Source organism: Marmota monax, unplaced genomic scaffold (genome assembly GCF_021218885.2).
Source record: "Marmota monax isolate L192 unplaced genomic scaffold, Marmota_monax_Labrador192_F-V1.1 WCK01_AAM20220418_F8-fsc00097, whole genome shotgun sequence".
NCBI classification, from domain to species: domain Eukaryota; kingdom Metazoa; phylum Chordata; class Mammalia; order Rodentia; family Sciuridae; genus Marmota; species Marmota monax.
This window is the reverse complement of record NW_026694162.1, coordinates 5,274,523-5,292,368: the sequence shown is the minus strand read 5'-3', so window position 1 is coordinate 5,292,368 and position 17,846 is coordinate 5,274,523. Positions and strand designations below refer to the sequence as shown.

The 17,846-nt window shown below is 38.7% G+C and overlaps 1 protein-coding gene across 6 annotated transcripts in view; it reads right to left on the bottom strand.

Moving 5' to 3' along the window:
• Mcc (MCC regulator of WNT signaling pathway) overlaps positions 1-17,846 on the bottom strand; it is a 466,079-nt gene that overhangs the window by 191,424 nt on the left and 256,809 nt on the right. Inside the window, exon 1 of one of the 6 annotated variants that reach the window (XM_046465849.2) lies at positions 16,178-17,128. The exons of the other annotated variants lie outside the window; for them this stretch is intronic. Coding sequence (XP_046321805.1) covers positions 16,178-16,228 — 51 coding nt within the window. The 5' untranslated portion in view covers positions 16,229-17,128. Of the gene's footprint in view, positions 1-16,177; positions 17,129-17,846 lie in introns of those variants that run through there. 6 annotated transcript variants of the gene reach the window in all.

Here is a 17,846-nt window from a genome sequence, read left to right as displayed (position 1 = left end):
AGCTGCTTTCATCTGACATGCCCTTTTGCATGATGTTCTGCCTCACCTCAGGCCCCAAGCTATGGAGTCAGCCATCTGTCTACGGACTAAGACCTCTGAAACCTTGAGCCAAAATAAACCTTTTCTTCCTTTAAATTATTCTTGTTGGGTATTTTAATCACAGAAACAAAAAGATGACTAAAACAATCACAAAGCTGATGAGTTCGGACAGGAACCCAGGTATGACACTGATCACGTGTTCTCCTGTAGATCTCCCTGAATTAATGTTATTAATGAATGTCCTTCTAAAACTCTGCCTTCAAGGTGTTCTGACCACCACCAATCTAAAGATCTCAGTTACAATCTACTCAAGGAAGTCACCACTTAGATCCTGCCGCCATTTTGAATTGCTGTACCTCTAAGAGCCCAATGTCATGATTCTCCTCAGTCTAAATGTCTTGACCACTCTTTCCTCTGCTCCCATCTCACTCCTACTGTCCCTTCTCTGAGCCTCACAAGGAATCTCTAGGCATTCAGTGAACATCAACAAAATATGGCAAAGTTCTCCTCATAGCTCCAGCTGAACATTACATCCTCATCTACTCCACACTACAGAGAACAAGCATGCCCCTGGAGACCTTCACCTCTTGGATCTTCAAACCCAATTACAAGAGGCTACAAATCACGACATGCCAGGGAACTCTTCCAGGCACCTCCTCGGTTGCTGGTTCACTGATGTGTGCTAGATAATCACAGACACATACATATTCACTGACATCCCAGGAGGCAGTGAGAATTAGTGAGGGTGAGAGCTGGAAAGGACAGCCTTAAAGCTAGAAGTTAAAGTGAGAGCTGGCAGGTGGGAGAGAGTCCATGATATACAAGAAAGCTTCCAGAAAAAGAAAAGGTTTATTCAGATACATAATGGACTAGAAAAAAGGGCTCGCATAGGACCAAAGGCAACACCTCTGTGGCCCTCGCCAGGGACTGATGTAACTGCAAAGGTCAGAAAACCATGATGGAAAAATGAAATGGGCTCCTATTTTAGTGTGCAGGCAGCAGGAAATCCAGAAACACATCTGCACTCAGAGGAGACTTGAAAATCTTGAAGAAGATTGTTCTGGCACCCATGCGTAGAACAAAAATCAGGCTTTCAAATAATAGCGTTCACTGTCAAATTAAGCTATGTATTTGTCTAATGATTTAAGGTGAGGGCCTGGGGTTATTAAACTTAACATTTTAGGAGAAAAAAATCTTACACTTTAAATAATTTCCACATGCCTTTCACCAGCTTTAAATTAAGCTCACTTTCTTAAACCTATAATCAATACTATCCCCTAAAATATTAAAAGTGTGTTTTCTCTGGGAGGTGAGATTATTGTATCTTTAATTTTTAAAATTCTAAGTTTAAAATATTTTTCATTGTGGAAAGTATTATTTGTCTGCAAGGGGAACATCTTATTTTAAAAGTCTTATCTTCAGATAGACCTGAGTTCAAAATCTGTCTCTGCTACAATTAGGTGACTTCAACTTGGTTGTCTTAGTTATCTTAATAACAGCTTTTATACCTGTTGTGCGTTATGAAAATTAAGTAAGAATGTACATTTTGTTATTTGCTAAGGATAAGCAATGGTGTATAGCAGAGATATTTATCAATAGGAACAACACCCAGTCTCCGTTTTTCTTTTCCTTTGTTATCCGAAGAGATAGGACAACCTATTTCTAAAAGGAACCAATTAAATGACATTGCTTTAGCATCAGAGCATTACAAAACTCTGAATTAACAAAAATTGCCCATGATATTTCTTTAGACATATTTTAGCCTTTCATCATTGTCTCTGCCTATTTACTTATCTCTGGAGTAACCACTCTCAGTGGAATCCTAATACCATTTTCTATGAATAAATTCCACACTAGAGCCAGGACACCAGAAAAATGTAAGCATGCCCAACTCTGTCAAATAATCCTGTGTTAAGTACTCAAGGAACACTGAAACACTAGAGAAAACAATATGAAACCTCACCAGAAGATACCAAGTATTGTGTGTAGTATATAATCATACCTCGGACAACCCAGATATCCACTTTGCAAATATTTCATTCTTGAAGTGAAACATACTTCACAGCCACTCAAACTATCTACACAGTTTCCAAATTTGCTCATGAGTTAACTTACTCTTGCTTATGGTGCCTACCTCCTCAGGTCACTAATCTTTGTGCTTTATGTAAATATGCTTGATGGAACAGCATCTCCTCCATTTGATTTTAGTTTTTAAACAACAGCCACACTGAATGTTTCTGTAGACAGCAGAACTTAAGCATGTTTGAAAGAAACAATACCAGGATGGCTCATAAAATTTTCATGGGCAGGATCCAAATGGTATACCACTTGTGTATAACTATAATGGCTATAAAGTAGGAGGTGGGTGTCAAAGACATTCCATTCCTCTCATAAAAGCCAAGTAAAAGGCAGCCTTTCCCCCCCCATAAGATCTATTATTTTTCATTACTCCCCACTTTTTGCACCTGTCATGAAAATCCTATGGTACAAAGAATCTATAAGGAAGACGGCTCACCAGCTATTAGTCTGACCTTTCATCCCCGGGGCCAAGGCATCCTCCTAGAGAAAGGCTGGTCTAGTCTAATCCAAACCAGGTTTTGAACAAGCACACAGAGCGGAGGCTGGGTCACTTACAATTAAACCACAGGTTACACCCTGGAGTTTGGGCTCAATTAAACCCAACAGACCAGAGAATTTGTCTACTGAAGCACTTATTTACTGAACAGGTTTCTTTCCAAACTTGAGACATTAAGATCACTCAGGGAAAACTTTGAAACACTCAGAATAGGTGCAGGATTCAATCCAAAGTCTGATTCTATAGATCCCAAGACTGTACTAAAGAACAAGGCCAATAAAATAACACACACACACACACACACACTCTCTCTCTCTCTCTCTCTCTCTCTCTCACACACACACACACACAAAGTCCAAAAATCTCTCCCAGTGGAGCTGCTTTAGGTCCACTATGAAGTGACACACCCATGTCTTCCTAGACTTTGCCCAAGTGTCTTACTCAGGATAGGGATGATCATTTATCTCATAGTTGGCCAGAAGCCAGCTGAATAAGGAGGTTCACCATGGACTCCTGAGCCCTCTTCACCTCCCCCAGGAAGATTCTATCATTCTATCTGTTCCCTTCAATGTTACACAACTATTAGGAGATTCCTTAATCTCCTCAAATGCCTATTTGTATCAAAGAAAAGAAGCCTCAGTTATTTTCCTCATCCATGCTGGGATACCGAATTCCCCTTAGCATAATTTGGGACACTTTGAATATCAGAATGAATGACTGTGTGGATTACAACACACTGAATATAATAAAATTCATCAATTTGCACTGACACTAAAAATGACTTTTAAACAGGAGGGAGACAGATGGGAAAGCTATGTCAACTAATAAATATAGAAGGAATGGTAGAAAAAAGAAAACTGCCATTTTACAGTCACCATAGTAATTGATTCAGACAGGAATCATTGATAGATATTGAAATCACTGGGTAAAAGGCTACTGGGGACCAGGGGAGCACACAGTCTCAAAGTATCACTTTGGAAATCTTCTACTACAAAAGGAATAGAGGCATTCTCACAACATGGAAATGTGGTGGACACCACCTTAACTTAGGGGCCCACACTGGCATTACCAATCAGGAAGAATGTCACCACATGGCCACTGGCACAGCAAACTGAGAACAAACAACCCCACCTGGTTATACTCCTGCCAAAACTATTTTCTTATGATTTAATTCAGTTTACAAATTGAAGGACAACATGCCAAATACATAACATGCAGTCTTCAAAATGTCAAGTCATGACAGACCAGTAAATGCTTAGGAACTATGTTCTAAATTAAAGGAGAATAAGAGGGCATGGCGACTAAATATGATTATAAAATCTTATTAGATACTGGATTTGCAACAACAAAGGACAGTACAGATTTTGCATGGGATATCACCATGGCAGAGAAATGGCGTCACGGGCGGAGGAGATAACTGCATTGAAACCAGCGCGACAGCATCAAATAAATCTATAAGAGTAAACAGTAACTCAGCAGTCAAACAGAACAAGAAGTAACATGAGCAGCATAAAAAAGCAAGGAAGAAAAGGAGCACAAACACTGAAGGACAGCCTAAATATTCAGGAGGACCTAGAGTCAGCAGAAAAATGGTCATATAAAGAACTCAAGGAATACCTTAGACAGATGGAATGGAACCTTAAAGAAGATACGAGACAGCAAATCCAAACAGTGAAAGAACACTTTGAAAATGAATTACATAGACAGATAAAAGAAGAAGTTAAGCATCTTTATCAGGAGATTGAGATTATAAAAAAAAACCAAACAATAATTCTAGAAATGAAGGAAACGATAAACCAAATTAAAAACTCAATTGAGAGTATCACTAACAGAGTGGAGCAAGTAGAAGCCAGAACATCAGATAATGAAGACAAAATATATCATCTTGAAAAGAGCCTAGCCAACTCAGAAAGGCTGGTTAAAAACCATGAGAAAAACATCCAAGAGATATGGGATAACATAAAGAAACCAAACCTACGAGTCATCGGGATAGAAGAAGGTACAGAGATTCAAACCAAGGGAATGAGTAACCTGCTGAAAGAAATAATTACAGAAAACGTTCCAGAAATAAAAAAGGAAACGGATATACAAATTGTAGATGCATACAGGACACCGAGCACACAAAATCACAGTAGACCAACGCCAAGACACATTGTTATGAAGATATCCAATATACAGAACAAAGAGAAAATACTAAAAGCTACAAGAGAAAGGAGGCAGATTACATTCAGGGGTAAACCAATAAGGTTAACAACGGATTTTTCATCACAGACGCTGAAAGCGAGAAGATCCTGGAACAACGTATTTCAAACACTGAAAGACAATGGATGCCAACCAAGAATTCTGTATCCAGCAAAATTAAGCTTCAGGTACGATAACGAAATAAAAATCTTTCATGATAAACAAAAGCTAAAAGAATTTGCAGCCAGAAAAACCAGCATTGCAAAGCATCTTGAGCAAAACACTACACGAGGAAGAAATGAAAAACAATAACCAAAACCATCAGTGGGAAGTGCCTCTATAAAGACAGAGGGCGGGGGGATAGCTAACCATGGAGAAACAAACTAAATTAAAAAAAAAAAAGAAGAAGATAAATAATCAAACATGGCTGGAAGTACAAACCATATATCAATAGTAACTCTAAACATTAATGGCTTAAACTCCCCAATAAAGCGACATAGGCTGGTAACATGGATTAAAAAAACAAATCCAACAATATGCTGCCTCCAGGAGACACATCTGATTGGAAAAGACATACACAGGCTGAAGGTGAAAGGTTGGGAAAAAATATATCATGCACACGGTCCTCGTAAGCAAGCAGGGGTGGCCATCCTCATATCGAATAAAATTGACTTCAAGACTAAATTAATCAAAAGGGATAAGGAAGGACATTATATACTGTTAAAAGGAACCATTCACCAACAAGACATAACAATTATCAATATTTATGCACCAAATAATGGTGCTGCGACGTTCATAAAACAAATTCTCCTCAAGTTCAAGAATCAAATAGACAACAACACAATAATTATGGGTGACTTCAACACACCTCTCTCACAATTGGACAGATCCTCCAAACAAAAGCTGAATAAAGAAACTATAGAACTCAATATCACAATCAACAACCTAGACTTAACTGACATATATAGAATATATCAACCATCATCAAGTGGATATACTTTTTTCTCAGCAGCACATGGATCCTCCTCAAAAATAGACCATATATTATGCCATAGGGCAACCCTCAGTAAATATACCGGGGTGGAGATAATACCATGCATTTTATCTGATCATAATGTAATGAAACTGGAAATCAATGATAAAAGACGGAAGGAAAAATCCTACATCACATGGAAAATGAACAATATGTTACTGAATGATCAATGGGTTACAGAAGACATAAAGGAAGAAATCAAAAAATTCTTAGAGATAAATGAAAATACAGACACAACATATCGGAATCTATGGGACACAATGAAAGCAGTTTTAAGAGGGAAATTCATCGCTTGGAGGTCATTCCTCAAAAAAAGGAAAAACCAACAAATAAATGATCTCACACTTCATCTCAAAGCCCTAGAAAAGGAAGAGCAAAACAACAGCAAATGTAGCAGAAGGCAAGAAATAATTAAAATCAGAGCGGAAATCAACGAAATTGAAACAAAAGAAACTATTGAAAAAATTAACAAAACTAAAAGTTGGTTCTTTGAAAAAATAAATAAGATCGACAGACCCTTAGCCATGCTAATGAAGAGAAGAAGAGAGAGAACTCAAATCACTAACATACGGGATGAAAAAGGCAATATCACAACAGACACTACAGAAATACAGAAGACAATTAGAAATTATTTTGAAAACCTATATTCCAATAAAATAGAAGATAGTGAAGACATCGATAAATTCCTTAAGTCATATGATTTGCCCAGACTGAGTCAGGAGGATACTCACAACTTAAACAGACCAATAACAATAGATGAAATAGAAGAAGCAATCAAAAGACTTCCAACCAAGAAAAGCCCAGGACCGGATGGGTATACAGCAGAGTTTTACAAAACCTTTAAGGAAGAATTAATACCAATACTTTTCAAGTTATTTCAGGAAATAGAAAAAGAAGGAGCTCTGCCAAATTCATTCTATGAGGCCAACATCACCCTGATTCCAAAACCAGACAAAGACACCTCAAAGAAAGAAAACTACAGACCAATATCTCTGATGAACCTAGATGCAAAAATCCTCAATAAAATTCTGGCGAATTGGATACAAAGGCACATCAAAAAAATTGTGCACCATGATCAAGTAGGATTCATCCCTGGGATGCAAGGATGGTTCAATATACGGAAATCAATAAATGTTATTCACCACATCAACAGACTTAAAAATAAGAACCATATGATCATCTCAATAGACGCAGAAAAAGCATTCGACAAAGTACCGCATCCCTTTATGTTCAAAACATTAGAAAAACTAGGGATAACAGGAACTTACCTCGACATTGTAAAAGCTATCTATGCTAAGCCTCAGGCTAGCATCATTCTCAATGGAGAAAAATTGAAGGCATTCCCCCTAAAATCTGGAACAAGACAGGGATGCCCTCTATCACCACTTCTATTCAATATAGTTCTCGAAACACTGGCCAGAGCAATTAGACAGACGAAAGAAATTAAAGGCATAAAAATAGGAAAGGAAGAACTTAAATTATCACTATTTGCAGATGACATGATTCTATACCTAGAAGACCCAAAAGGGTCTACAAAAAAACTACTAGAACTAATAAATGAATTCAGCAAAGTGGCAGGATATAAAATCAACACGCATAAATCAAAGGCATTTCTGTATATCAGCGACAAAACTTCTGAAACGGAAATGAGGAAAAACACTCCATTCACAATATCCTCAAAAATACTTGGGAATCAACCTAACAAAAGAGGTGAAAGATTTATACAATGAAAACTACAAAACCCTAAAAAGAGAAGTAGAAGAAGATCTTAGAAGATGGAAAAATATACCCTGTTCATGGATAGGCAGAACTAACATCATCAAAATGGCGATATTACCAAAAGTTCTCTATAGGTTTAATGCAATGCCAATCAAAATCCCAACGGCATTTCTTGTAGAAATGGATAAAGCAATCATGAAATTCATATGGAAAAATAAAAGACCCAGAAAAGCAAAAGCAATTCTAAGCAGGAAGTGCGAATCAGGCGGTATAGCGATACCAGACTTAAAACTATATTACAGAGCAATAGTAACAAAAACAGCATGGTACTGGTACCAAAACAGGCGGGTGGACCAATGGTACAGAATAGAGGACACAGAGACTAATCCACAAAGCTACAACTATCTTATATTTGATAAAGGGGCTAAAAGCATGCAATGGAGGGAGGATAGCATCTTCAACAAATGGTGCTGGGAAAACTGGAAATCCATATGCAACAAAATGAAACTGAATCCCCTCCTCTCGCCATGCACAAAAGTTAACTCAAAGTGGATCAAGGAGCTAGATATCAAATCAGAGACTCTGCGTCTGATAGAAGAAAAAGTTGGCTCCGATCTACATATTGTAGGGTCGGGCTCCAAATTCCTTAATAGGACACCCATAGCACAAAAGTTGATAACAAAAATCAACAAATGGGACTTACTTAAACTGAAAAGTTTTCTCTCAGCAAGAGAAACAATAAAAGAGGTAAATAGGGAGCCTACATCCTGGGAACAAATTTTTACTCCTCACACTTCAGATAGAGCCCTAATATCCAGAGTATACAAAGAACTCAAAAAATTAAACAATAAGAAAACAAATAACCCAATCAACAAATGGGCCAAAGACCTGAACAGACACTTCTCAGAGGAGGACATACAATCAATCAACAAGTACATGAAAAAATGCTCACCATCTCTAGCAGTCAGAGAAATGCAAATCAAAACCACCCTAAGATACCATCTCACTCCAGTAAGATTGGCAGCCATTATGAAGTCAAACAACAACAAGTGCTGGAGAGGATGTGGGGAAAAGGGTACTCTTGTACATTGCTGGTGGGACTGCAAACTGGTGCGGCCAATCTGGAAAACAGTATGGAGATTCCTGGGAAAGCTGGGAATGGAACCACCATTTGACCCAGCTATTGCCCTTCTTGGACTTTTCCCTGAAGACCTTAAAAGAGCGTACTACAGGGATACTGCTACATCGATGTTCATAGCAGCACAATTCACAATTGCTAGACTGTGGAACCAACCCAGATGCCCTTCAATAGATGAATGGATAAAAAAAATGTGGCATTTATACACCATGGAGTATTACGCAGCACTAAAAAATGACAAAATCATAGAATTTGCAGGGAAATGGATGGCACTAGAGCAGATTATGCTTAGTGAAGCTAGCCAATCCCTAAAAAACAAATACCAAATGTCTTCTTTGATATAATGAGAGCAACTAAAAACAGAGCAGGGAGGAAGAGCAGGAAGAAAAGATTAACATTAAACAGATACATGAGGTGGGATGGAAAGGGAGAGAAAAGGGAAATTGCATGGTAATGGAGGGAGACCCTCATTGTTATACAAAATTACATATAAGAGGTTGTGAGGGGAATGGGAAAATAAACAAGGAGAGATATGAATTACAGTGGATGGGGTAGAGAGAGAAGATGGGAGGGGAGGGAGGGGGGATGGTAGAGGATAGGAAAGGTAGCAGAATACAACAGTTACTAATAGGGCATTATGTAAAAATGTGGATGTGTAACCGATGTGATTCTGCAATCTGTATTTGGGGTAAAATTGGGAGTTCATAACCAACTTGAATCTAATGTATGAAATATGATATGTCAAGAGCTTTATAATGTTTTGAACAACCAATAAAAAAATTAAAAAAAAAATAAAATAAAATATAAAATGAAAAAAAAAAAAAAGAATTCTCAAGCCAATCCCTAAAAAAAAAAAAAGGACAGTACAGGAACAACTGAAAGATCTGATATGAACTCCAAATTAAGTATTACTACTATATCAACATGTTCTGAAAAAATATCCATATTGTGGACACGTAGAGGAATTCCCTTGTTCTTAGAAGATATATTCTGTGAAGTGTTTAAAAGCACAAAGGGTAATTCTATCTATGATTAATTCAAGTGTTCTGAAGAGGCTGGAGATTCAACTCAGTGAGAGTATTTGCCTAGCATGAAGGGGCCCTGGGCTTCAATCCCCAGCACCACAGACACAAAAAGAGTTGGGGGGGCTTTCATCAACATAGATACAGAGATATGAACCAAACATGGCAAAATGTCAGCATGAGTAACAGGTGCACAGGTGTTCACTATACTATACCTGCACCTTCTCTGCGAGTTTGACACTTTTCAAAAAAACTCTAACGTGTACAGCTAAGGCTTTTAATGGAAAAACATTAAAATGAAATTATCCAGGATGATGTAGAAAATTATTAAGAACCAACATAACTGCCAAAAAATAGTATTATTACAATCTTTGCAGGGAAAATAAAAAGGATCCAAAATCTTTTCATTCAGTTAAATATTTGTCTTTTTTTTTTTTTTCATTCAGTTAAATATCGACTGAGATTTTACCGTGCACTCAGTATATTCTGGCTGCCCAAACAAAACAATCTCTGCCCTCATGCATATTCTTCTTGGACTAAAGCAGAATTAAGAAATGTTTCCTACACACCCATCCTCAAGATGGTGTTGGGGACTGCAGGCAGGGGGATATAAGGAAAGGATGGTCAGACCTCGCTGATGAGGTGACATCTGAGCAGGGACCTGCAGGAAGTGAGAACAAGCCATGTGGGCATCTGAGGAAAGTGTGTCCCCCTTACTGGCATCCCAGAAAAAAGCAAGGTGACCCATGTGTCTGCAGCAGTGAGCAAAAAGGAAAAGCTGTGGGGATACAGGGGACAGGATAAGGTTCAGATCATATTTGGGCCATGTGGCACATTTGGGGGACTTGGAGGTTTATATTCCAAGGGTGATGGTCTGTGGCAGAGAATAACATCAACTAACTTAAATTTTGAAAGGTTCACTCAGCTGCTAGTGAGAACAGACTGTAGAGGATCAAGGACCGACACAGAGACACCAGGGCCAAAACCAAAAGCACAAAACAGTGAAAACAAGGGATACAGGTGATAGTGAGTGTAATAACCAGCAGACTGACTCTGGACAGTCTTTGAAAGTAGAGACGTATGATTTGTTGACAGGTAGGTTATGGGTATTAGGAAGAAGAAGAATCAAGAAACACCCTGATGTTTCTGTCCTGAGCAAACAGAAAGATGGTGTTGCCATTTATATATGTGTATATATGGAGAACACTGAGTTCAGAGTTTGGTTCTAGAGAGATTAGTTTGAGATTCCTCTTAGACATTCACAAAAAGATGACGAGGTCACTGAAATGAGGGCTGGATCGGAAGTCAGTGTTCAGGTGGTTTCCACAGCCCTGGCATGCTGCACTGCGTTAGAAGAGGTGGGAGGCGGGAGCGTAGGGACAACCTAATCTGTGATTACTGGAGAAGAACAAAGGAACCAGCCAAAAAGGCTAAGAAGGGGTAGCCAGGGAGGTGGGAGAACAGCCAAAATGCTAGCATCTTGGCCACATGACTACGTTTGAACTAAAAGTCTATTCAAACTTTTCAAAAACTGAAAAAAACACAGTGTGTTCTTTTAGGAAGTACAAAGTTAAGAAGTACTATAAGAAAATACTTGATGATGACTAAGAGTAGCCATAAAGTTGAATTATTTATCCAAATACCTAATGAATAATATTAGTGATTTCAATTAACACAATTGAGGAGCTGGTTTTATTTAAAAAAAAAAAAAAAGATGAAAAGATCTTTGTATAGATTACAGGCCAGACTTCACCTTCTCTTATGTCCTCTGCTCAGGTTTGGAGATGGTATTTTAAGCAGGTTTATGTAGCAACCTAAAGAACTGTTCTGAAATTATTGTATATGTGACATTTCTGTTCCACTGGAATTCTGCCCAGCTGATGTGCAAAGGATGAAAGCAAATGAACACCACTTCAATAATTCTCAGTCCTCAATCAAGATGCTACATAGTGAATTCTAAAAATGGACATTGTATAGTTGAACTGTCTAATCCTTCTTACCAAATTAGGGCAGCAATATGGCTTTTTTTTTCCTTTTTAACCGTTACTGGATTTTAAAACTTGCTGTCATCCTTTAAAAATATCTTTATTAAAAATTCAATTTGAAGATTCTCTTAAGAGAGCTAACACATCAGCGTCCCTGAAACACAACTCCCAGGTAGTGCAATTTTAGATAACATGGTGGGAGGACTCAAAACTCATACATAAACAATGAAGAACACCATTGTATTTTCAGAAATTAATCAATGCAACATCACAGATGTTAATAAGAGGATCCTAATCAAATTTTTATATGTGAGACTGCTTTTCCCTCCATTCCTTCTAGCACAATGAACTGAAAGCGATAGTACCTGGGCATTTCCTCTTTTAGCAGGGAAAATATTTCACATTGAGTTTTCAACTCAGCAACGTTATACTTCTGATCCAACAAAAATTAAAGGTCTATTCCACCCAAGGCACCAAGAACACGTTAATGTAGCCTGGCTCGGGAAGAGGTTTGTTCTGCCTTCTCTTTGGAAGCTATGAGTGAATGCACTATTCACAGAGTATTCATTTATAAATTAGATGAATACTTGGTACATTCAGGATGAAACCCTGTGTCGATTTCTACCCCAATTTTATGAACCTGGCTGGGTGGCTGCATCACCACAGACTCTAGTTTCTCTAAAATAAAAACTGCAGTTCCACCATACTCCTGAGTGTGCCCTTACCATACAGGAACCTTCTGCTTGGGGAAAAAAAAAAAGGAGCCCCAAAACACTTCCTCAGCTAGAGGAATCCCCTGGGTTGCACAATTTGTGTATTGCAATCAAATTTTTTAAAGTCCTCATTCTGAAAAGCAAATCCTATTCTCCAAAACTCTTATCTAATTCCAAAAAAATGTTTCCTCAGGGAGAAAAAACTCTCAAAAGAGTTTGACCTTCATTCCCCATTGAGAACTACAGGCTTTTTTTTTTTTTTTAATGGAGTACTAAGGTACTGAAACGTGTCCTTATTTCAAGGCTTCTCAATTCCTGCAAGTCTCTCCCTTTCCCCATTAAGAGTTGCTCAGTTTTAGAAATTCCCTCATGTCATACTTCCATCTAAGTTAATTTAGGAGCTCAGTTTGTACTGTAGTCTTACACATCCCCAATAAGTATGTTTCGCCTAAGAAACTGTCTTGGGACCGAAATTCTTTAAGAAGAAATATGCTATGGTTTCGGTTTTGTAAATTTGATATTCTTACTAAGCTTACCAGAAACCAAGGAGCCTTGTTATTTAGCCAGCTTACAACTCAGAATATTCATATGACCACAGGACATGGGTGACGGTTCACCCATTAGTCATGGCTGCATCCCCTGTTTGCTTTGTTCCTACAGCCAAATATACTAATGAACTTTCTCATTAATCCTTTTCCCTCCATAATCATTTCTAAAGTGAAATTTCCTTCTAGAAAAGAAATGCTGACAAATTTTCTTGGCAGCTGTGGCAGTTACAATTAGTGTCTCTAAGATAATTATGATTACCAATTTGCCAATATGTGTGAAAGAAAATGCGTATTGAACTTTGAGACAATAAAGAATATCCTGGCTTTGTTGAGGCTTGACGAGTTTTGTAAGCTGTTGTATTTATTTTCAAGATATTTCATAATCTGGTTTTTATTACAGCCAACAATTTATTAACTGACACCAAGTTCAGCTCTATAGGACCCATACAATTCTGAATTTAAACAACCCTCTGGTTTCACAGTCACTGTAGACTCGACTCATAAACTAGATTATCTACATAGTTTATAACCACGTCAAGCACAAAACTTTTACATCATTAGCCAGCTTTTTACCTTAAAGGAAATTCTAACAAGCAAAAATAAAGCTTGACACTTTGAACACCAAATTTTCTAAGCACCAGGGAAGAAAAAAACCAACATGTCCATGCACCCTGTAGTAGGGACTATAAATATGGAATGTGTCTCAGATATGTAATAAGAGTTTCTGCTTAGCTGGGCACAGTGGTGCGCGCCTGTAATCCCAGCAGCTCATGAGGCTGAGGCAGGCAGGAGGATTTCGAGTTCAAAGTCAGCCTCAGCAAGGCGCTTAGCAAATCATTGAGACCCTGTCTCTAAATAAAATATAAAATAGGGATGGGGATGTGGCTCAGTGGTCAAGTGCTCCTGAATTCAATCCTTGGTACAAAAAAAAAAAAAAAAAGAATTTCTGCTTAACCCATTTAATGTCTTATGACTGTCTCTATCCTCCAATGCTGGAATACTGAGCCTCAGTGGATGAATGGGAATCCAGTTAGTTGTCTTTCAACATCAATCTTCCAGAACTAGTTGCCTAGACACTAGCAGAAAATAGCAACAGACTGAGTCAACATGTCCACACCTTTGTCCAATCCATCAGCTTTCAAGTATCCCCAAACGTTCCCTTCACCTCCCTACTCTGGAGTCGAAAACACATAAAGCTCTGGAAAAAAGGGAGATAGGAGAATCTGGCAGCTTGCTTGGTAGGTTCTCACATGAACATTCAAATTCAGATTAATGCATAATTATATATACATATATTCAAGGTACCAACACTTCAAAAACTTTTCACTCTAAAGAAAGACACTTTGAAAATTTATTAAAGCAAGAAAGGACTTACTTGAACACTAAAAATACAGAATTGCAAATTAAGTGTAAGTCGTATAATATTTATATGGGGCAGAACTTTCATACAGATCTTCAGAAAATTCCAGGTCTGTAGCCATGTGCTGAGTGCTCTGAGGGGGCTGGGAGCCAGATGGCTTGGCTTAGAGCCAGGCTCCAGCACTGACTCTGTGACCTGGGGCAGGTTTCTTAACTTCTGTCTTCACAGCTAATGGAGATCATTTCAAGTATCTCCCAGGAGCTGAACCAGGATTTGAGGAGCCTGAAGCTTATAGAGCAGGTAGTTATTTGTGGACTGTGAGTGAAGTCACAGCTGGGCCCTCTCCGAACTTTACAATGGCTATGCAAATGAAGAATCTTAAAGTGTAGCTTCCTCAGCAACACAGAAAACCCACCTCTGTGCCACCATAGAAGCTTGTTATGGGATGAATTGTGGTGGTACATGCAAAGAACTTGGCAAAGCATCCAGCATATAGTATATGCTCAATAAACTTGATCGTCACCAATATTAGTATCAGGAAACTAGGAAGGAGAGCAAATGAGTAGTAGAGACTCATCTACTTTCCTTTGAAACAAGTTCTTTTGAAATAAACTGAGAGCCAGATGGAACATTTATTTACATGGCAAATTATATTAATAAATGTATGTAACATCTTATGAGTTGCAACAGCTGAAAAAAAAAACATAGTGAAGGAGAAAGAAGTTATTAAAGGGTTTGATGCTTTCCTATAAATACCTTGGATAACTAAATATACACCCCAAATGCCTCTTCACATCTTAGACTTGGATGCACTTCAAGTTGTGAATTTCAGAAAAAGTCAACAAGGTAATTGTGCTGCCTGCTCCAAACACAAACACAACAAAGTCTCCTCAATTTGCCAGATTCTCTGAAACCCCAGGTGTTTAAGTCCCGTATCATTCCAAGACACATTCTAGTGACTGAGAAGAGGAACAAGAGGGCCACTTCTCTGTGACTTAGTTTTGACATGATGCTCACTTGCATATGTGAGCACCTTCTCTCCTCTCCTCTCACCCCTCCTCCAGCCAGATGTTAACAGTGTGTCTCACACTTCAGAAGAGAGAGGTGCAAACATTATTAAATCATTGTTTCCTTGAGAATTAGATCCAAATCCATCCCCAGTCATGTAAGATACATTTGGCTGCCCCAAATCCCTAGATTATAAATAATATTCAATCCTAACTACTATGAAATTTTATTGGTCTAACAAATGGCCCAGGACGACTCTGACTGTCAGAATCAATTCTGCTCATGTAACCATCATCTTCTCTCAAAAGGAAGGAAATCACAGGATGAGGGACAGCGGAGAGAAATAGTTGGATGATACAAGCATACATACGTACAAGAGAATAGATTCTGCCACTCTACCAACTCAAGTGGAGGGAACTCTTCTGAGGCACTTGTCATTAACACAGAGTTGAAGCCTCAACATCCATTTTGACCAGCACCTCAAAGAATCATGGGCACGAGATACTTGTTGATTGCATTTGGTGCTGTGCTTGCTTACTTTTTGATCTCTGTGAGAGTTCATCAAAATGAATTGCCTTATCATTCCTTTAGTGACAGAAGACCTTTAAATGCATCAAGAAACTTGTTACACAATACACCAACATAATATCAAATATTATCTCTAATTAAGAGACTGCTTTAATCCATGCCACTTTCAACATTCAGGATACATGAGATGACTTCCTCACATTGACTTACATTACTGTGAGTCTGAAATCTCACGTAGATTTAATATATTTGAATACAACCCAGTGTCATGCTCCTGCCAGGAGGAAGGCTCTGAGAGCAACATTTCAACAACATACAATCGGCTCACCTGTTTGATCCTTTGTGAAATATGACTGGAAGCAGCAACTCTGCACCACATCAGAGCAGAGGGACACACTGCAGGACCGGGACACGCTTTAGGGTGTGGGGCAGGTTCCCCCCAACAAGCTTAAAATCCTTTAAGAAAAGGTCTCTGGTTCTACCCATAGCTTTCAGTCTTCTTTCAAAATGACATAAAAACAGAAAACTACGCTGACTTCAGGTATTATATATAGAAAACAGCCAGAGTTAAAATGGGACTCTTCCTCCTGCCCATTTCCTCAAGGAAACTCAGTGCCCCACCCAGTCTTGTACTTAACACTATGCTTTTTCATGGATCCCGGAAATGCAGACTACAAATACAGCAGAAGTCACTGAAAGCAGCTGCAGGTTCCTGGCTTGATGAGGAACTCTGGGGTTCTATAGCAATTAAGCGCGAAGATACATGAAAAAGACTTGAACCAATGCTTGATCCAGTTAGCCCCAGATCCAGGTAGCAAATCCAGCTTCCTGGCTAACTCCAGTATATGCCACCACCAACAATGTGACCAAAAAGCCCACGTTCTGCTTCTTCTAGCCTGTGTCCGTGGTTTTTCTAGAACTCTTTAGGGCTACGATAATGCTATTCCCACAGTGACAGGTGCCATATAAACATTAAATTGTTCCACAATAAAAATGGGCTCTCCCAAAAAAAAACACCAGTTCAGAGAACAACACAAACTTCTCGTCCTTTCCACTTTGCATTCCGGATTCTTCAAAAGGTATGGTTTCAGTCCACAGGAGAATAAATCAAAGAGGAATTTTTCTCTAAATGAAAACATAAGCCTCCTTGTCAGATTCTGATAACCAAACACATATCCATATCCTACTACTTCCCAAAAGGAATTCCCAAGTCAGTTTCAATGTGATTGAGCCAGGCAAGTGACTTAAGTTTCCTTAGTTCACTTCAGAGGAAAAAAGGAAGTGATCTTCAGAGAAAAAAAACACATGTTTAAATGGAATGATGCACTGGAGAATTTTTTTAAAAAAATTCAGCTGTACTTAGAGGAGCTGAGGGAGGAAGTGTAAATAAAATGGTGAGTGCCTATTTAGCAGTTCTGCTGTTTGATCACACAGGGGACAGGAGTCTCCCCTGGTCCATGTCCTTCACATGAGGGGGAGGGAAAGCTTGGAGAAGCACATCCTCACTTGAGGTGTAAAGATGCTTCCTTGACTGGGCACAACGTCTCCTCAGAGAAAGTATCTTGGAAAAAGGCCTCTCACCACTTCCCTTCCTCCAGGAATAAAGCTGAGGTAGATGAGATGCAAAGCCCAACGAATACTCTAAGAAGAAAACCAGGGTCCTTTCCCCAGCTGATCCAGTGTTTGCTCAGGAAACAGGCTGTGGCTGCACCAGGCCAGAGAGTGTCCCTGCAGGTCAATTCCCAAGAGACCACTCTCCTGGCAGATCTCCATCCCTTCCTCCTCAAGTGAATTTGCAACACACCCTTTTAAGGTGTGTAATATTTTAAAATAAGAAGCCGGGCTGGGGCTATAGCTCAGTGGTGGAGGCTTTGCCTAGCATGTGTAAGGTACCAGGGTTCAATCCTCAGCACTGGATATAAATAAATAAAATAAGGGTATTGTGTCCCTCTACAACTAAAAATATTTTTAAAAAAAAGAAGAAGAAGTTGCAATGT